The sequence below is a fragment of the Aedes aegypti genome, chromosome 1 (assembly GCF_002204515.2).
Source record: "Aedes aegypti strain LVP_AGWG chromosome 1, AaegL5.0 Primary Assembly, whole genome shotgun sequence".
NCBI classification, from domain to species: domain Eukaryota; kingdom Metazoa; phylum Arthropoda; class Insecta; order Diptera; family Culicidae; genus Aedes; species Aedes aegypti.
The window spans coordinates 156,061,553-156,083,333 of record NC_035107.1 but is presented as its reverse complement, the minus strand read 5'-3'; the positions used below and the strand labels follow the sequence as shown (position 1 = coordinate 156,083,333).

Genomic DNA, 21,781 nt, shown 5'->3' with positions numbered 1-21,781 from the left:
CAATAGAAGATTGTAACGATTTTTGCCTGAAATTATTAATGATTGTATTTGACATTTGTTCCAATGTTTCAACATTGGATATTCTATGTAACTCATTGGTACTATACCAGGGAGGAAGCCTCAGAATCATTTTCAAAATTTTATTTTGAATTCTCTGCAGAGCTTTCTTCCTGGTATTACAACAGCTAGTCCATATTGGACAGCATACAACATGGCTGGCCTGAAAATTTGTTTGAATATCAAAAGTTTGTTCTTAAGACAAAGTTTTGATTTTCTATTAATAAGGGGATAGAGACATTTTACATATTTATTACATTTGGCTTGAATGCACTCAATGTGATTTTTGAAAGTTAAATTCTTATCTAGCATGAGCCCTAGATACTTAACTTCATCTGACCAATTTATTGGAACCCCTCTCATCGTGACAACATGTCTACTTGAAGGTTTCAAATATAGAGCTTTTGGTTTATGTGGGAATATTATTAGTTGAGTTTTGGAAGCATTAGGAGAAATCTTCCATTTTTGCAAGTATGAAGAAAAAATATCCAAACTTTTTTGCAATCGACTACAGATGACACGCAGGCTTCGACCTTTGGCGGAGAGGCCTGTGTCATCCGCAAACAAAGATTTTTTACATCCCTGAGGTAGCTCAGGTAAGTCAGATGTGAAAATATTGTATAATATTGGTCCCAAAATGCTGCCTTGAGGAACACCAGCTCTTACAGGAAGTCTTTCAGATCTGGAGTTCTGATAATTAACCTGAAGTGTACGATTTGACAGATAACTTTGAATTATTCTAACAATGTATGTTGGAAAATTAAAGTTTTTTAATTTTACAATCAAACCTTCATGCCAAACACTGTCGAATGCTTTTTCTATGTCTAGAAGAGCAAGACCAGTAGAATAGCCTTCAGATTTGTTGGAACGGATCAAATTTGTTACACGTAAAAGTTGATGAGTGGTCGAATGTCCATGGCGGAATCCGAACTGTTCATTGGCAAAAATTGAATTTTCGTTGATGTGGGCCATCATTCTGTTCAAAATAACCTTTTCAAAAAGTTTACTGATGGAGGAAAGCAAACTGATTGGACGATAGCTAGAAGCTTCTGCAGGATTTTTGTCTGGTTTTAAAATTGGAACAACCTTAGCATTTTTCCATTTGTCAGGAAAATATGCTAATTGAAAACATTTGTTAAATATATCAACTAAAAATGATAAGCTACTTTCTGGAAGTTTCTTGATGAGGATGTAGAAAATTCCATCATCGCCAGGAGCTTTCATGTTTTTGATTTTTTTAATAATAGTTCTCACTTCTTCCAAATCAGTCTCCCAGGCATTTTCGAAAACGTTCTCTTGATTAAGAATATTTTCGAACTCCTGAGTAACTTCATTTTCAATTGGACTAATAAGTCCTAAATTAAAATTGTGCGCACTTTCAAACTGCATAGCAAGTTTTTGAGCTTTTTCGCAATTAGTTAGTAATAATTTGTTTTCCTCTTTCAATGCCGGTATTGGCTTCTGAGGTTTTTTCAAGATTTTAGATAATTTCCAAAAGGGCTTAGAGCCAGGGTCCAATTGAGAAATTTTATTTTCAAATTTTTGTTTCTTAATTGAGCAAAACGTTTCTTGATTTCTTTCTGCAAATCCTGCCATATAATTTTCATAGCAGGATCGCGAGTGCGTTGAAATTGCCTTCTCCTCACGTTTTTAAGACGGATCAAGAGCTTAAGATCATCGTCTATAATCACGGATTCAAATTTTACTTCACATTTTGGAATCGCAATGCTCCGGGCTTCAACAATGGAATTTGTTAAAGTTTCAAGAGCATTGTCAATATCAAGTTTAGTTTCTAAAGAAATGTTAACATCAAGATTAGAGTCAACATACGTTGTATATATATTCCAGTCAGCTCGTAAATAATTGAAAGTGGAGCTGATAGGATTGAGAATCGCTTCTTGGGATATTTGAAATGTAACAGGGACATGATCAGAATCAAAATCAGCATGAGTAATCAGTTGGCTACAAAGATGACTAGAGTCGGTTAAGACCAAATCAATCGTAGATGGATTTCTAGAAGAGGAAAAACATGTGGGGCTATCAGGGTATTGAATTGAGAAATATCCTGAAGAGCACTCATCAAATAAAATTCTGCCGTTTGAATTACTTTGAGAATTATTCCATGACCGATGTTTGGCATTAAAGTCACCAATGACAAAAATTTTTGACTTATTGCGAGTCAATTTACGCAAGTCAGTTTGGAGCAAATTAACTTGCTGCCCAGAGCATTGAAAAGGCAAATAGGCAGCTATGAAAGTATATTTACCAAACTGTGTTTCAACAGAAACACCTAAAGTTTCAAAAACTTTAGTTTCAAATGATGAAAACAGTTGATGTTTTATACGCCTATGAATGATGATTGCAACACCCCCACATGCCCCATCGAGTCGATCATTACGATAAACAAAAAAGTTAGGATCTCTTTTGAGTTTAGATCCAGGTTTTAAATACGAACGAAGAAAAACGTAATCCAATAACAATTTGATTTGTAAATTTTACACCTACTTGGACTGCTTCAGTCATAGTGGTGGCTTTGAACATTGCATCAATCATTAGATTCAATTGTTCAGTTAGAAAATTAAAATCTGAGGCAGACATATCATCTGATGATTTCCTATTGGAATTTTCGGTAGACGAAGAAGCGGGGTAGGAGTTACCTGTGGCGGTAGGGTTTTTTCCATTTGATTTGAAACAAGTAGAATGGGTACTCATGGAACGAATAGGGGAAGAGTTCAAATTACCTGCTACGATATCGGCAAAGGATTTACCGTGGGTAGATACATTCGAAATTGAAAGATTCGAACGGCTACCCGACGGATTAAAATTAGTTTGTGAATGAGCATGATTATGATCTTCCTGATGGGTATGATTCATGATCAAGCGATCGTTAACTGAAAAATGAGCATTGTTCGATACTCTACCAGGCAAATTGCGGAAACGACCGTTATCGTAACGTATATTATTTTTCATCTGCCTGGCACGAGCCTCAATGACCCTTTTGCGTGAAGGACAATTCCAAAAATTGGACTTATGGTTAGCCCCGCAATTACAGCATATGAACTTGGTGGTATCTTCCTTCACTGGACAGACGTCTTTGGCGTGAGAAGAACCTCCGCAAATCATGCATTTAGCATCCATGCGACAATTTTTTGTACCATGACCCCACTTTTGGCACCGACGGCACTGAGTGGGGTTCTGGTAATTTCCTCCAGGTTTCTGGAAATGTTCCCATGTCACACGGACATCAAACAAAAGTTTTGCTTTTTCTAAAGCTTTAATATTATTTAGTTCTTTTTTGTTAAAGTGAACTAAATAAAATTCTTGAGAAAGCCCTTTCCGAACAATGCCAGATTGGGTTCTCTTTTTCATAATGATTACTTGGACTGGGGAAAATCCAAGTAAATCATTTATTCCATTTTTGATCTCTTCAGGTGATTTATAGTCACTTGAGAGACCTTTCAAGACAACTTTGAACAAACGTTCAGTTTTGTCGTCATAAGTAAAAAATTTGTGCTTCTTCTCTTCAAGATGTTTGAGAAGAAGTTCACGATCTTTAAGAGTTTCCGGCAAAACGCGACAGTCTCCTTTCTTTGCGATTTGGAAGGAAACCTTGATTCCCCTAATGGAGTTCAAGATCTCCTGCCTAAATCCCGCAAATTCGGAACAACTGACCACGATAGGCGGCACTCTTTGCTTCCTCACTTGAATCAAAGAGCCTGGGCTAGAGGCTGCTTCGATTTGGTGTTCGGAAAATTTGTCTAGAGCATCGAACTGATTGCTCATTTCGATACAATTATTCATTTCACCCTTGGAAGAAACTTCGCATTCCGGGGAAGCGTCCTTTCTTCCATTCTTGCCACGTGTAGTGACAGTTTTAAAACCCACTTTTTTGGAAGGAAGTAGTGAATTCAGAGATTCACCCTTCCTTTTGTTTGTTGTTGATACCATGTTTAGTTAATAAACGAAAGAAGACGTGACCTTCGAGAGGTTTTTTCCCTAGACGGTGTCCAAGAAGGATTACCACCGCTAGCTTTCGCCAACGGGTCCAACGAAAAATCGAAGGCACGGGTCCAAACAAGGATCGTAAAGGGATCAATAGTAGAAAAAATAGTACTGAAAAGTACTGTTTTAGTAGCACTGAAAAGTACCGTTTTTAATTTTAGCACTGAAAAGTACTGTTTTTGTAGCACTGAAAAGTACTGTTTTATTGCTTTAGGTAGTTTTTAAGAAAACTTCCAAGAGCAGAGAGAATTCGTGTACGCACAGCACGAAGGTACGATGCGCACTCAACACATTTCCCATGCAATTTATCAACTCTCAGTGATAATGGGGAACGTTTTTTCTTTTCATTTTATATTGAATACTTTATTCTATAAATACATTTGCTGCAAGACTCGAACTCGAGTTCTCCTCGTTGAAACCATAGTTCATACCGCTGCTCCATATATGTGTTGTGCAAATGCTAATGAATTTACTTGATGTGCTGATTTCTTAGGTTCGGACTTCAGCATTCCTATTTTTAAACTTGATTTGAGCTTTAAATTCTCTTCGAAGTTAACTTGGAACTTAATATCTACTTGAAAGTTCAAGGAAGTTCACACGGAACTTTATTCGAACTTGAATCATTTGACATTTCTATGCTTGTTTTGTTTTTCATTAGTTTACCTTTTTCAACTGAAATGCAAGTGATTCGATCAAAAATAGCAAATAGATAAAAAAATACAACTGTTATTGCTACGCGTGTGCTAAACATAGTGAAAGAAGATCAATTATGATGCTAAAGTGTTCCATAAAGCACCGTTCTGGATTACTTCTGGATTTCGCCGTAGAACGACGGGAATATGGACTTCACTTTGATGATGCATTGGGCGGTGCACAGCGGTGCTCCTAAATATTCTACATTCCATCAAAATATAAGAATATTTCATCTGAACACAGTTTATCAATGCAGGTAGATCAAATAAAATATTCGATCGTGAAGTGTTTGATAAAAATCTCCGAAGCTCGAGAAAAGAAAGTTTCCCGCACTTCTGCTCTCCATTTCATCTCGCGTTTGTTTGCCCTTCTGTGTTTCATTAAGGTGAAAAAACGAAGTCACACCTCAAATTTTCAATAGCACAAGACTTGAGAACCAAACAGCGCTCCGCGTTGAAAATTTATCCCATTGCTCACCACCAGCAAGCAAGCAATTTGATTGATTTTCAACGCAAACTGTTGTCAGATTCTCCAGTCTTGTGTTCTTGAAAATTCAAAGTTTGGCTTCGTTTTATAATCACCTTAATCTACGAAAACTATTGAAAACTTAACTCTGCGGCAGTGTAAATACTGAGTAGGCTAATAAATAACCTCTTAGAGATTAATTATAAGTGAACATTCTAATTATTCTGATTATAATTTTCAAGAAGTTCATAGTAAGTTTGGTTAGCAGCTTAACTGAACATTGTTTTTGAAGTTCAAACCATGTTCGTTTTAAACCTTTCCAAGTGGCTGCGAAGTCTACATTCGAATTTTGTTACAACTTTAAAGTCTGAGAGAAGTTTGATTTATGTACGGTTAATACTTTCACTGAACTTTGCATTGAAGTTCTAAACGAGTTATTCGAAAACTAGTTGTGAACTTTAGTGCTGATTTGAAAGAATGAAGGCAACTCTGATAATATTGTCAAGTTTCTAATAAATAAAAGCCGTACTATTTTGAGAATCAAGTTCTGATTGTAGACGTTTTCTTTTTGATCAGCAACAAAGTTCCGTGAATCCTAATTTCAACTTTATTTGAACTTCTGAGTTCACTTATCAAGTGATATCCGAACTGTTGGTTGCTTGGGCACGGTACTCCATGACTTCGTTGTCAAAAATGGTATCCCACTGTACTGATTCTATTTATTGAAATTTTTTTTATGATCTCAATGTTTTGGTGATAACTTCCAGTTGTTTTAAAACTAGTTCTCTCGGAAAATGTTGCCCAGTAGGCTTTGCAGACGTTGCAAATATAGGGATTAGCTGGGAGGGGGAAACCGACACGAAATTTGTCAAAGTGAGCCGAGATTCTGCTGTCACGAAATGTCATTGTGAGCCCGGATCTTAAACACTGGACAAACATGATAAAAGCGCGTAATTAATCAAAACATATTTTTGCATTTTATCAAAGGTGACAAAAATCTAATGAGAATCAATTCAAAATTATTCAAAAGTACGTGACATTACTCAACCTTTTATTATGATTGAATAAAAAGTATTGCAATATGAATATTTTTACGTTTTCGAATAAAAATGAATATTGACTGCATAAAAAACTGTGGCCCTTTTTCCATGTTAGTCCGGAAAGATCGAAGGTACACAGCAATAGAAAACTAGCCATTTTTATCGAGTCTGCCTTGATTGTCGTTGGCAAGCTGGAATTATCTTGCAGTTTGAATAAACTTTGTTTAATATTTCGTGTGTAGTAAATATCTTTAAAAAAAACTAATTAATACAGACTCAAGTCAGAAAAGTTAACAAACTAACTTTATGAATCCTACGTGTTTCGCAGATGAAATTCTACGAGTTCCGCTCAAAACCAACTCGATTTTTCACTTTTAGGATTTACAAAACGACGAAAATAAGATTTTCAACTTTCGTACAAAAACGTCGTAAGTAACTGAATGAAACGGCTTATTATTTTGTCATACAATTTTTGTGGGAAACGATAGGAACTACCTGGTGTTTTAACGCGAGCTGATTGCATGCAAAATTTAAGCGATGTACACGGCAAAAATGTTAAAAAAGGGATTATAACACGATCAATTGAAATAAAATCGATTTTTTCAACATGCTTGCAGTCTCCATACAAAATTCTTCGTTTCTCTTATATGGCAAAATACAATACTTATATTAAACATCAAGTATTGTTATAAACATGAAGTTTAAATTCTGTGGCAAATAAATTGCCATACAAGCTGACAAACTTGCACGCAAGTTGGCTGAAATATTCAATTTTTGCATTTTCAACTGCCAATATCTCAAAAACTAGACGTGCTTAGATATTCTGAAAACGGCAATGGATTCAGCCACCCTTAACTAAGTAAATAGCGTATTTTAGTGCTTGAGACAAAAACGTGTTCCACAGTGTTATATACATCACTTTCATTATTATCATCACATCTATACTGCTCATGTTCGCATCGTCGAAGCAATCACCAGCACTATCATTGATGAGAGAATGCGTTTTTGAGTTCCCAGCAGCATTCTTGAATCTCTAAAGATAAAAATTCAAACGTTGAATGGGGGAGATCTTTTGATGAATTTCTTATTTTTGTCATCGGCAAACGCCTACATCATTTATCCGTCTAATAAATGAGTTTGATGAACGATGATATGGATGAATTGACGTAAACATTGGCGCTTCCGTCGACTATGCGAGCAAGGGCAGCATGTATTACTATAGCTTTATCATGTTTATATAACAACATCTCACTAATGAGGAATATCACATCAACTAATAGGTAATATCAACACTCAAACTCAACATTTTCATTAAAACAAATGTAGGATTCATGTTGCTAATATCACTACTAATCTCATTATCTCCAACTGTCTTCGCTTGAATCATTACAATTTTTGAAATCTATCACCATTAATCACAAAATTTTCCTCGGAATATTACTTTTCCTCTTTGCAACAATGTTGAGCGCAACTGATCCTCCTCCCAAAATTCAGTTAAAATCCCCTGTTATAATGTTTTGAGTATTTTTTTTACACATTTAATCCATTTTTAGTAGTTTTCTGCATTTATGTGCTAAGTTTATATATCTTCATTTTGTTTGATTTTCGTATAGGTACAGTCCAGTGCTCCAAAGTCGTGGTAACCACAACATTATCTTCTAATAAAAGCAATTAATTTTCTATATCGAATCAAATGCACCCTGCAATTAAGCATAATGTAACGTTATAAAACTTTAATTGAACAATTTTTAAATATTAGAACGACTCAAAACACAGTCACACATTTATTTACAGTCAACTCTCCATAACTCGATATTGAAGGGACCATCGTGTTGGGGAAGTATCGAGTTATAGAACACAATACTAGTGCAAATGCAATCCAAGGGTCCATCGTCTCTAACTCGATATTGAGATAATAAATATCGAGTAAGGGAGAGTTGACTGTAAAATTAAATTCATTTGCTGAAAAATACCCACTGCGAAATGACCCGATTTACTCTAAGGATTCTATAGAGCTGTGGAAATAATTACAACTTTGAAAACAAGTAATTTTATTGGGAACATAACCAGGAAGAAAAATAAGCAATACCAGTGACCCAACTTGTGAGTTTCAGCAAGAATCATACTCTGTCATCTCTCATCTCTAGCCGACCGTACTTTTCAGAAAGTAACAGAAAATAAATTGATAAATAAAATATTGATTGGTAAAATAAACTCAATGACATACCTGATTCCATAACATAATATCTTGGCTCATCGGTCATTTTTCGTGAGGAAAAGTCTTTGCTATCTCGGTCTCGTTCAATATTGTTACTAACGGAAGATATTGTGCTGCTCGAAGAATTTAGCATTGACTGGCCCGTGAGCATCAACCGCCTGTTTATTGTATTATTTCCATTTCTATGAGATCGGGATCCTTTGGTTAAGGAATTTCGTGTTGTTAACATGTTCCTACTATTCATATATCCTGATTCACCTGTGGGATTAGAGTTTAGTTTCGAGTTAATTCATTTAATGGTTGTATATTTACCATGTCTACAGTCTTCCTTTTGAAGAAGTCCTTTGCTGTTAGTTGTTTCCGTAGAAAGCAGCATGAGATTATTCACATGGTGGCCTGGTGATTGTTGTAAACGAGAAGAATTTTCGCTCTCGATTATTCCATCGTCAAAATCGTTGGAATGGTGTGATCTTGTTGCTGAAATAAATAATAGTGACTCAATACTTTTTTAGAATAACTTAATATTTAAACAAATAGCTGTGACCCGGAAGACAACTGATCTAGTTTAACCAAAACTTAATGTATGGCAAATCGTAAATTTCCAAATTATCGTATGTTTATGAAGATTTTCCACTGTTTTTTTTTTATCTTATTTACTTATCGTAGAATAATGAGTAGTAACTCCCAGGTAGTAACAACACCTAGAGGAACGATTGAATTTGGATGAGCCCTTCTTTTTGTTACACTAGCTGTCAACCGACCGACTGTTAGGCCTACTGCAGTTATTTTATTTAACCAAAACAAAATGTATCGGGATTCAGCAATTTGCGAGTTGCCAGTATTTCTTCGAAATTAACTATGTTATACCTAAAAACCATTCGAACGTGTAAATTAACTGTACCCGTAACGCGGGTAGATCACCTTTACGTGGTGCGTTACAGGGTAAGATCTACCAATTTGAACCCTAGTCTCATTTTGTTTATCGGGCTAGGGTAATATGTTCTGGTAATTCAAGGATTCGCGGTACAAAGTCCTTGTTACTGGCAACAGTTTCTGAAAATTGATCTATTTTACCTAGCAGATGACAAAGCAAAGACTCGGAGTTGGTCAGTCCCGAGACTACACTTGAAGCCAGGATAACAATGGTAATTCTAGGACTCACGTGAATTCTGATTACTAAACAAATTTTCTAGCTTGATTCGGTTTTGCTGCTAGCATAAAGTCTCTTTTTTCTAGTATTTTTCTGGGACTAAACTAAAAGCGAAACAAGGATGGGACTAGAGTTCCGTTGCATGGTCAAATATCAGTAGTACCGATTTGGTTCCCCACAAATTTAATCGATTATGTTTGGGGCGCGCCTTCGCTGAAATGGAAATTTCTATGAAGGGTGTAAATAGCGGGACCTTTTCATCATAGCCGATTTGTATCAATATCTGAGGAATCAAAACAAGAAATGTACAGAAATATATGCTTCATTACCTACCAATGGAAATGGAGTAATGCGACATGCACTATATACTAAGGATACGGGTAATGCCACGATAGATCTAAACACTGCACAGTGCTTCCAAGGGCCTCGATCGTGATCGAAAATGTTTTGCACCAGAAAAGTTGGTTTTAGAGATATGGTGTCTTCAGAGAAGTTGTTCGGGATGTTGAAGCCCTTCTTAAGAAAGAATTATTTTTGTGATGAATCCACCTAGCAGTGAGATAGATTTTCACTTTTTTGCAAAAGTGGAGATACAGCAATGGTGTCTTCGGCAAAGTTGTAGACAATTTCACTATATGAAAATTTGCTTAAGACACTTTAGCTCTATCTATTGAATTTTAAGAGATATGGGTCATTTTTTGTGAACGACCCCTCAAAACTAGTTTTTTCGTTATATCTCTTTCTGGGTATTTTTGAGATTTTTCACATGTTCTACAAAATTGTTTTAATTGATAAAATACGCATTTCTTCAGAAAACATAAAAAATGTATCTCTTATATTTTCGGAGCTATATGATATTTTATGTTGAAAAATCGACTATTTCACCTTCCTCTAACATTTACAGGGGCAAATTGGGGCAACATTTTTAGCTTGCATATAAAAGAGTAACTTAATAGCTATAAAATCCATGGTAACTGACACGTGGCACTGCTTTCCTTGACTACAAAATATGTTCCGTAAAATGTTGAAAAAATAAAATTATGCAGCTTTTAATACCATGTATTTTTTAAATACGCCATTTTTCATGGGTGTGGGTCATTGCTTGTTTGGGCACGTCATCAGTATTAACTTCCTTTTCCCGATCAGCCGTGTAGTGTCGGTAGCGATTGTTTCAAATGGCTAAGAACCAACACTTGTTACTTGGGTAACTTGTTCCGGTGGTAAAGTCCATCTCACAGGTTACCCCTAATGCATGGTGTGGTTATAAAGATGTTGTAATTTAGATTGAATTTTCACCTTTATGGTTTCGCATTATGCGTTTTACACAGTGAGTTTATGTGCTTTTCGTCTTTGACGACGTCCGATTAGACTGTCCATTTTCCGGCTATTTTGCTCGACCCGGGATTCCGGACAAAAATCAAAGCTTGTCCCGGGAAAGGCCAGGATCCAGGGATTTCTCAAATTTTTAATAAAACTAGTATTTTTGTTGCAATATAAGTACAAATTCAACAATACAATGTTTTTTCAATTAAATAAAATGAAATAAAACTTTCCAAGATATAATTAACATATAACAAATCATAGATATTATGTTAATTATAATAAAAACACATTTCATAAATGACTTTCTTATTCTGATGAAGTATCTTAACAGATATCAAAAATAAGCTTGAATAATTACGGGTTTGCTGCAGATTTTTTTTATTTCTCTATAACACTTATGAATGGAAGTATGGTAAAAAAATAAGTTTAATTGTCATCAAAACTTTAGAACAAAATAGTTGCTAATAGTTGAATACTGAAAATTATTGAATGAAGTTTAGGTGTACTTTCAAATATGAGGGATTCCACGGAGGCATGCAAGTCGATTCTGATCGACCATTTCAAAAATATCTGAAACTTTGCACAGTTTTTCAGTTCCATCTAAATCGTCATTTTCCGATATCAAATCTTCAAGTTGAGTCACGACCAACTTTTCAAAAGGGTGTATGTGAAAATGGTTCAAAAATATTCAAAAAGCTGCACAGCAAAAACGGTTCGTTCGATTGTTAGACAACTAAAGAAACAAAGTTAGACAACTAAATAAAGATTCCAAATAAAAATACACACAGTAAAAAAATTTTTTTTTTTGCATTAAAAAACAACATTTTTGTCACAAAAACTCAAATATCTCAAAACCCTATCGGAATACCAACGTAATTTTTTGAGGGAAAACGGTCCATTATATTAGCTATCTACCATAAAAATTTGGTGATGGTAAGCCAATAAACAAAAAAGTTATGACATTTCAAATATTTCACAAATTTGACACTTAGTGAAATTTTTTTTTTTTTTCATTGTTAATTTTTTTTAGGACCGCAGTTTGTTGCTGAATTTTTTGTTAAGGGTACCACATGAGGTTAACAAGTTGTTTTCATGATATTTTATTTAATTATTCATAACTATTATAGCATCTATTAGAAAGTTAGACGCGATCCAGTGTTGTGATCTAAAGTCTTGATAGTGTCATATTTTTTATTGTACGTAACTGAAGAAAAATTCTCTCAATAGTGTTGAAACCTTTTGATAAAAGAAACCCATAAGAAATCTAATATTGAAGACAAAAGCTACAAAAAAAGTTTTCTATACAGGTATACGACTAGTTTACCTGCAAAAAGTTTACCTCGTAGAGAACAAGGCGGGTCTATACCCAGGTGATCTAGTATACGTAAAGCAGGTCGGTTTTCTCGGCGCTGGTTTTCTCCACAAAGTTAAAATCTGATTACACCTGGGTATAGACCTGCCTTGGTAGAGAATAGACTTTGTTAATCATATTTGGGAGAAAGCGAGTAACTTCAACAACATCAAAAACATGATAGGTACATACCATGAACATACTCACGAAAAAGCTAAAAATATACTACCACTATGGTTATAAAAGATTTAATTGTAAAATTTTTCTTCAGTCAAGCAAACCACACCAAACTAGTCAGTAAAAACTTAAAAGTGATTTTGTTTATTAAAATCTAACGAGCAACATGAGTAGTCGCTTTCTCAACTGTTGCAGGCCGTTTGCAGAAAAAAAAGTGTTTGAAAGAGCTACGAAATCTCACCGAAAGCACCATAGATAAACTGAAAGCGGCTGGTTATGCTCCAATGTCTACATTGAATACAAATTTACGCATTTGTACGTCCTGCCGTTGAAACGTTGACAAACGGGCAATCTGTACATCATCGGAGGATCAGGTTGCAGGAAGTTCGAAAACAACAACAACTGAGGAATTACTAGATGCACCGACATCAACTGAGGAGTTACCAGAAGTACCAAGTGCAGATAGTCTTGCCACGGTACCATCAGCGACATCTGTTTCAACAAATCAATCAGAAGATGAGTGCATCCAGAAGGTCAACTTCGAACGCTTCAACGAAGGGATAGCTGGAATAAAAGTGACTCCGATTAAAAGGACGAAGATGGGTTACGTCAATTATCCCGAGAAAAAATACCGTGAAATCAACGAAGCTGTACGAAGAAACCTCTTCAAATTAGGACCTGAGGATGTGGAAAATACAGACTACGATGAGGTAATTAAGAATATGAAGGAAAGGTTCTCGAATCTAGCCACGACAAGGAAAGAAAAATTATTGATTTTGTCGATGCTGCCAAGCTCGTGGTCTATTCAGGACGCCATTGATGAGTTCAAAATCAATAGAAATACAGCAAAAGAGGCAAAACAATTCAAAAATAACTGTCTTGCAACCAAAAATGCTAGGTCGAGTACTTCATTAACAGATGAGACAAAAGAAACAATAATTCAATATTTTGAAGACGATGAAGTAAGTAGAGCTATGCCTGGCCAAAAAGATTATGTATCTGTAAAAAAAGATGGAAAGCGTCAAGCAATCCAAAAACGATTAATGATGACTACTTTGAAAGAAGCGTATACACGCTTCAAGGAAATTAACGAAAATATTAAGGTAGGTTTTTCCTCATTTGCAAGCCTTCGTCCAAGGCAATGCAAGCTTCTATCCAATTCAGGAACACATAATGTTTGTGTGTGCACAACACACGAAAATATTAACCTAATCTTACATAGTTTGAAAAGAATCAATTTATCAAAGGATATTAAAATGTTAACTGGTAGTCTTTTGTGTGAAAATACAACATCAAATTGCTATCTACGATCTTGTTCGGATTGTCCGGATTCTTCATCATTGGAAAATACTTTATTCGCTGAGTTTGAAGAAAATTATATTGATCAGTTATCATTTGAGCAATGGGTGACCACGGATAGGTGTGACCTAGAAACTATTGTAAAACCTGTAGATGAGTTTGTGTCATTTTTTTGCTTGAAATTAGAAAGTTTAATTCCTCACGACTTTATTAAAACAGAGCAATCCCGCTTTTTTAAAAATACGAAAAATACATTACAAGATGGTGAATTTTTAGTCATTTGTGATTTTTCTGAAAACTATAGCTTTGTATTGCAAGATGAAGTGCAGTTCCATCACTGGAACGTACAACAAGCTACAATTCATCCATTCGTTATTTATTTCAATGGAAGTACGCAAATTGAACATTTTAGTTTTATTGTAATTTCCGAAGATTTAAGACACGACTCAGTATCTGTAAATTTGTTCATTGCCAAAATGATTAACTTTTTACGCGTTGATAAGGATAAAGAAATCAGAAAGATATATTTCATGTCTGATGGAGCAGCATCGCAGTACAAAAACCGTAAGAATTTTTCGAGCCTATGTCAATTTAAATCAAAGTACGGAATTGATGCAGAATGGCATTTCTTTGCTACGTCACATGGCAAAGGTCCTTGTGATGCTATTGGAGGAACCATAAAACGCATGGCCACAAGAGCAAGTTTAGCCAAAGAACGTGAGCATCCAATTAAAACTGCAAAAGAACTATTTGATTGGGCGAATCGCAGAAAAGAAGAAGATTTAACAAAATTATCATTTTGTTTTACTACTACTGAAGAGTACGAATTAACGGCATCAGAGCTCAGCGAGCAATATAATAACGCGAAAACGATCCAAGGAACCCAAAAATTTCACTGTTTCATTCCATTGTCAGAAAATAAAATTAAAGCAAAACTATACTCGAACTGTACTGATAATGATGCAAAAGTGTTCGATATTGTAAAAAAATTGAATAACAATAAATAAATAAATAAGTATTAATAAAATGTTTTCATGATCTCATAACGCATACCCAAATCCAAAACTTTTAAAGTTTATATATAACATTTAGAAACTCATCAATCATACTCTAAAAAAAATATCCTGGTAAAAAAAAAATTTATTTTCGTGTAATCTGTTAATTCATTTAAATTTATACATATATACATATACATATAATATTTATACATATACATAATATTTATACATATAATATACATAATACTAATGAATACAAGAAAACGACTTGTTTAATTCACGCAAGGCCCTTAACAATAAAATCAGCAACAAACTGCGGTTCCCGTAATAATTTACACCGAAAAAAAAATTTTTTTTTCTACTAAATGTGAAAATTGTGACATGTTTGAAATGTCATAACTTTTTTGTTTATTGGTTTACCATCACCAAATTTTTATGGTAGATAGCTAATATAATGAACCGTTTTCTCTCAAAAAATTACGTTGGTATTCCGATAGGGTTTTGAGATATTTGAGTTTTTGTGACAAAAATGATGTTTTTTAATGCAAAAAAAATTTTTTTTTTACTGTGTGAATTTTTTTTTGGAATCTTTATTTAGTTGTCTAACTTTGTTTCTTTAGTTGTCTAACAATCGAACGAACCGTTTTTGCTGTGCAGCTTTTTGAATATTTTTGAACCATTTTCACATACACCCTTTTGAAAAGTTAGTCGTGACTCAACTTGAAGATTTGTTATCGGAAAATGACGATTTAGATGGAACTGGAAAACTGTGCAAAGTTTCAGCTCAATAGAAAAAAATGAATTAAAAAATTTACCAAATTTTGGTGCTGTTGCTTGGAATCACTCATATGCTTTTTCAGCCTAGGCTTATAAAAACGGCTAATGTTGCAGAGAAAATGTTACGGCTCATACAATTCTCGCGAAACATTACTAATGGACCTATGTACAAATGAGAGATTCGCAACCCCTCACCCCCCTCCCGCTCTCTTTCGATTATAACAGCGGAATACTAAAGCTTTTGGGAAGTTTTTCACTACAGATCGCAAGGCAGTTTCCATGACTAGCGTTTCATACAAAAAACGCTACAGAAAAGGTTAATGTGACTCAGTTATTGATCAAAGAGAAAGTAAACAAAGAGAGCCTCTTATTTTTACATAGGTCCTTTAGCAATGTTTCGCGAGAATTTTTTTAGAATATTCATACAAAAAGCGTTACAAGAGGGTGGGTGGGTGTCGAAAATGGTCATTTTCGGCGTTTTGAAATATGTGAATAAACCCAAAGCATTAAGAGGCAATTTACGCCGTCTTCAGCCCAGGGAGTGAAATTATCGGTCACGGCGTTTATCATAAGCCTGTCGCTCAAGCCGATTTTCTGAAGGAAAGAGACGTGCGATAATATCCTACCCGTCCAGCACTGCGAGAATGTGCTCTCACGAGATCTGCAGCAGCGAATTTATATTATCGCCAGCAACGAGTAGTTGGCTGCCTTCTTCTCTACTCTTGTTTCGTCGTTTTGAGTGTCCTACGCTTCCGCATGTAGCTTTTATTTACCAAATTTCTCTTCTCCTTCGATCAGCTGGCGTGGTCGAGCGGTTATGGTGCACGTGTGTTTTTGAAAACGTTTTTGCTCTTGGACATGGGTTCGAATCCCGTCAGCGGCAAATATTTTTGTTTTTCCCTTGTGATAATTATCGCGATAAGTTTAGAGCCGATAAAGTTGGATCAGTGCATATGATCGGAGCGATCTTGGCTTTTCGTCAGTACAATGATCAATTATTATAGCAGTTCACGAAATATGTTTCTTGCAGATAAAGGCGGCAACGAATTGTCGGGTTGCTTGAAAAATGCCTATTTTCGTCTCATTTCCGCGATAATTTCATTCACTGCTTTAGCCATAGGCTGCACAGGCTGAACAATCACGAACATAAGGCAACGGACCACACGGAACACCCAGTAGCCCAGTGATGAAATTTTCGTTTGACGAAAAGTTTCCACCGACTGGAGCGGGAACCCACACCTCATGACACAATACGCCTAAACGACTGACGCCGCTATCCGCACGGCCACGAAGCCAACTTTGCCACAAGACAAATAAAAATATTGCTGTGTTCATTTGAAATGCAAATATCAAATGCGGGAACACCAAACGCGGTAAGATTTTTCACAATAAATGCGATGTCAAACATAGATTATTCTTGCTAGGGTGGCGGTGATTAATATTATCGTTGCTAGGTGTCCTTTGGTTGTTTTGTGTTACCGAATTTGGAGGACGTTTAGTCAAGATTTGCATCTCAAATGCAAACAGCAATATATGTTTCTTACTTGATTCATTGATCTTTTTATAAAAATAAGAAGTCGTTTATTCTCTTTTTCGTGATGCTTTCCCATTTTATCAAATAAGGCTTTATAGTGAGAAAAAACGTAATTGTTTTTAATTAAAATTTAGTGATTTTCATCAAATTCTACGTACATTTCGGGAAACCTTGAATTCTCGGGATGTCAGAACAAATATCCCGGGAAACGGGATATCCCGAAATTGGTCGAACCCCGGGATTTCTTGTACCGGGATGTCCCGGGATGGACACTCTACGTCCGATAGATACCGATCTGATTTTTTCACTGCTTGTTTTTTTTTTCGTGCTGCCTAGTTCAGGTAGTGTAGAGGATACGTTTAGGACAGCTCATATTATTCTTTAGCATAAAAGAACAGCAACGATCAATTTTGCAGACTCATGCAAAATTCTACAGCCGATGTTTTGTTAGTTCAAGAACCTTACTTTCGTAAAAAAAAACTTCTATCTTGGTTACCTTATGGACCCTGGTTTTGCTACTTTCAGCAACCATGAAATGGTAAAATCGTGAGCATGCATGCTCATAAATAGCACAATCTTGCCTATGCTCATGTCTAGTGTTGTACTTTTAAACTAGATGTTTATTGTTCGAATGGTAAGTACAGAATGACGGAGTAGCAATATTGTTCGCCTTTTATATTGTCAGGTTGCTAGTGGTTGCTAAGGCAAGTTCGAGTGGTTACCCAAACAACACTAGCTTGGTAGTTGACTACTACGATTCTCCGACTTGGTCGTCGACTACTATGTTAGTCTCCAACATTCCTCCCTTCTTATTTCCAGAATACCAGGAAGGGCTCTAATCTGGATGGCATCTGAATTATACGTTTGGGACGGCTTGTGGAGGGTTCCTCATCAGATTGTACTTCTGGCTGGGACCGCTGTGTTGATTCCAGAGGGTTAACATCAGGAGCTTCAATCTCGGGTTGAACTTCATTTTCCTCATCATCATCCTTTGTAATTTCTGGATTGTGTTCAGAATCTGGAGAAGCGTTAACATTGATCATATTTTGTTGAACGTTTTCGGTATTCTCTTGTAATCCAAATTCATCCACAAATATGCTTAATGGAGATGGTACTGTTGAATTCCTAGGTACTGTTTGTTCATCAAAACGGTGCTTGATTTGATTGGCATGTGAACGAATCAATTTCCGTCTGCCATGCCAGTCGTCCAGTAGAACATTGTAATTCACCTGTCCAATAGCTTCAATGATGATTCCGGAAGCCCATTTCCATTTTGAATTGGTTTGGTAGACCTTTGCATAAACGGTATCACCTGCCTTTAGTTTCCGAGGTACTACGCCATGCTTCCGATTGAATTGGACATTCTGGTCGTGATTGATTATTGGTGTCACCGGTTGTCGTGGTTGAAGTAAGCTTAATACTGTTCGCATGTTTCTTCCAATCATTAGCTGGGATGGTGTTTTACCATTTAGGACACGACTTGGGGTTGTTCTGTAGGCTTGAAGAAAGATTTGCAATGATTCAGAGATATTCTCCCCCTTGTTGATTTTGAGCAACGCTGACTTCAAAGTTTCTACAAAACGTTCAGCCTGGCCATTAGACTGCGGATGGTACGGAGATATTCGCAAATGTTGAACTCCATTCTTCTTGCAGAATGTTGCGAACTGCACCGATGAAAATTGTGTACCGTTGTCCGAAACGATGGTGGTTGGAATTCCAAAACGAGCGAATGATTCATCCAGGAAATTGATAACTGCTGCAGTAGTTGGCGATCGTACAATGTTGATTTCCGGCCATTTGGAAAAAGCGTCGATTACTACCAAAAAGTGCAATCCGTTAACTGGACCAGCAAAATCTATATGAATGCGTTCCCAGGGAGACTGTGCGAGCGGCCACGATTGCAGAGGAACCTTCGGGAGTGTCTTCGAATGCATGGCACAGCTGTCGCATCGCTTGACATAATCAGAAATGCTTTCATCGATTTTTGGCCAGTAGACGTGACTTCGCGCAAGAGCTTTCATTCTTTCCATTCCTGGATGTCCTTTGTGGAGCTGTTTAAGTATCCGTTTGCGTAGTGTTTCAGGAATCACCAACCGGCTTGAGAGCATTACACATCCCTTCACCAATTCTAGCGCGTCTTGATGAGTGTAAAATGCTCGAACATCGGGGTCTGTGATGTCTTTGGTGCTGGCTGGCCATCCATTCTCGATATGGCTGACTACTTGCTGGAGTACGGGACACTTGACTGTTGAGTCGCGAACCATGTCAAACGTAACAGGAAGGAACCCGACTGCTTCTTGGAGAGGTACTTCGATGTCGTCTTCCAGCTGGATTGAAGCAATGACAAAATCTTCCTCTGGTCTTGAATGCTTGCTGATTAGACGAGAAAGAACATCAGCATTTCCGAACTGGGTGGTGGATACATATTTGATCTCGAAGTCATAGCAAAGAAGCGTCAGTGCCCAACGTTGTAAGCGATTGGCGGTGTGGATTGGTATTCCCTTTTTTGATCCAAAAATTCTCAATAGTGGCTGATGATCCGTCTGAAGAGTGAATTTACGTCCAAGTAGCATTCGGTGGAACTTCGTGACTGCATACACCAAAGCTAGGCCTTCCTTTTCTACCTGTCCGTAACGTTTTTCAGCATCAGTAAGAGAACGGGATGCATGGGCAACTGCTTTGACAGAGCCATCGGGAAATTTATGCATTATGCATGCTCCAATTCCTGATTGAGATGCGTCTGCTGCAACGATTATTTCCAATGTTGGGTCGTAATGGGTGAGTAGAAGGTCTGACTGTAGTACTTCTTTGAATTTCTCGAAAGATTTCTGGCACTCGTTGCTCCAGACAAACTGAGCATCTTTCTTGAGAAGTACATCAAGTGGTTTTCGTAGTTGGTGCATTTCCGATACAAACTTGCCATAAAAATTTACTGCACCGAGGAATGATCGGAGACTGGTGATGTCACTTGGAGGGGGCATCTTGACAATAGCTTCTATTTTCGCAGGATCCGGACGTAGACCAGATTCGTCAACGATATGTGCAAGATACTTGATTTGATGTTGAAGGAGATTGCACTTTTCTTCACGAAGAATGAAACCATATTCTTGCAGCCGTTGGAAGAGTGCAGTGAGAATTTCATGATGCTCCTTTTCGGTCTTGCTGAATACCATCAAGTCATCCAGGAACGATTCTACACCCTTGAGATCTGCGATCATAGTGTTCATAAGCTGTTGAAATGCTCCAGGAGCGGACTTCACCCCAGGTGCTAGTCGGTTGAATCGAAAAAGTCCTCGGTGGGTGTTGATTGTCAGTAAATTTTTTGAGTTGTCGTCTACTTCCACTTGCAGGTAAGCGTCGCTTAAATCGATTATGCTGAAATATTTGCAGCCATTCAGCTTGCTGAAAATGTCTTCTGGAACTGGCAATGGGTAGTTGTTTGATTCCAGGGCGGCGTTTAGTCCGGTCGAATAATCGGCACAGATCCGTATCTTTCCTCCTGGTTTCTTAACCACAACGATTGGTGCAGCCCACTGTGAAAAATCAACCGGAGTGATAATATCCAGTTTTTGTAGACGGTCCAGTTCAGCATCGACTTTTTCCACTGACGTGAATGGAACGGGGCGTTTCGGTTTGTAGACTGGCATAGCTTCGGGCTTCAGGAACAGACGTACCTTGGTTTTTGTGCAGTGTCCAAGACCTTGCCGGAAAACTTTGGGAAATCTTGCTTTGTAATGCTGTATTGCTTTCGACCTGTCAGCGTGAACTTGATTGCAAATCGTCGACAATGGCATGTTCCAAAGTCCGAACAAGTCGATCCATTCCAGACCAAAGAGGTTGAGGTCGTTGTTGGCCACGTAAAGCTTTCCAATTTTGGTGACACCTCCAAAAGTGACTGAGCTTTGAAGTTCACCAAGAAGCTGGAGAGGCTTGCCAGACGCTGTTGTTGCTGCCCTTGTGGTAGGTAGTAGTTTGGGTGATCCGAGTTTTCTCCAGAGTTTCCGAGAGATAATCGTGATGTCCGAAGCCGTGTCGAATTGCAGCGTTACTTCAGAGCCATCGATCGTCACAGTCAGGAACTTCCGTCTGGACTCGCTACTAACCTGGTTGATTGCGAAAACACCGTTGACCTTGGAATTTTTCTTCTTCTTCGAAATGGATGTCTTCGCCGAATAGCAGCCACAGTAGCCCTCTTTGTGTCCGGTTTGCTTGCAGTCCTTACAAACATGGTTGGTAAACGAGCAATCACGAACGAAGTGCATACCGCCACACTGCCAACATGGTGTCTTCGGATTGGTTGATTTGCCGCTTGGTTTGTTTTTCGATCCAGATGAATTCGGCTGAGACTTCTTCTGTTTGATTGCGCAGACGGAGCTCACCGATGTTTGCTTCTGTTCCACCATCGCGGTATCAAGTTTGAGATTTTGAAGACGCTGACATTCTGCAATAAGCGATTCGAGCTTGCATTCGTCGTCTGCATTCGTTTCGAGTTTTGAGAGTAGCCGTGTTCGAATATCCGTGTCTTTCGAGGAACGAAGTCCGCAAATGAAGATTAAACTCTTGAACTGGTCTGCGGTTAACTTATTCAATTCGAAATCTTCACAGAACTTGTTGACTGTTCCCGCGTAAGTGACAAAATCGTCCGCATCGTTTTTCGTCAGCTGGAAGCACTGGTACCTTTTACTGAAGAGCGAAAT

At 37.2% G+C, this 21,781-nt stretch overlaps 1 protein-coding gene across 1 annotated transcript in view; it reads right to left on the bottom strand.

Moving 5' to 3' along the window:
- LOC110678654 (teneurin-a-like) overlaps positions 1-21,781 on the bottom strand; it is a 159,146-nt gene that overhangs the window by 109,345 nt on the left and 28,020 nt on the right. The window contains exons 4-5 of the mRNA XM_021851803.1: positions 8,788-8,952; positions 8,485-8,733 (exon numbers count right to left, since the gene is read on the bottom strand). Of these exons, the coding sequence (XP_021707495.1) occupies positions 8,485-8,733; positions 8,788-8,952 (414 nt within the window). The remainder of the gene's footprint in view (positions 1-8,484; positions 8,734-8,787; positions 8,953-21,781) is intronic.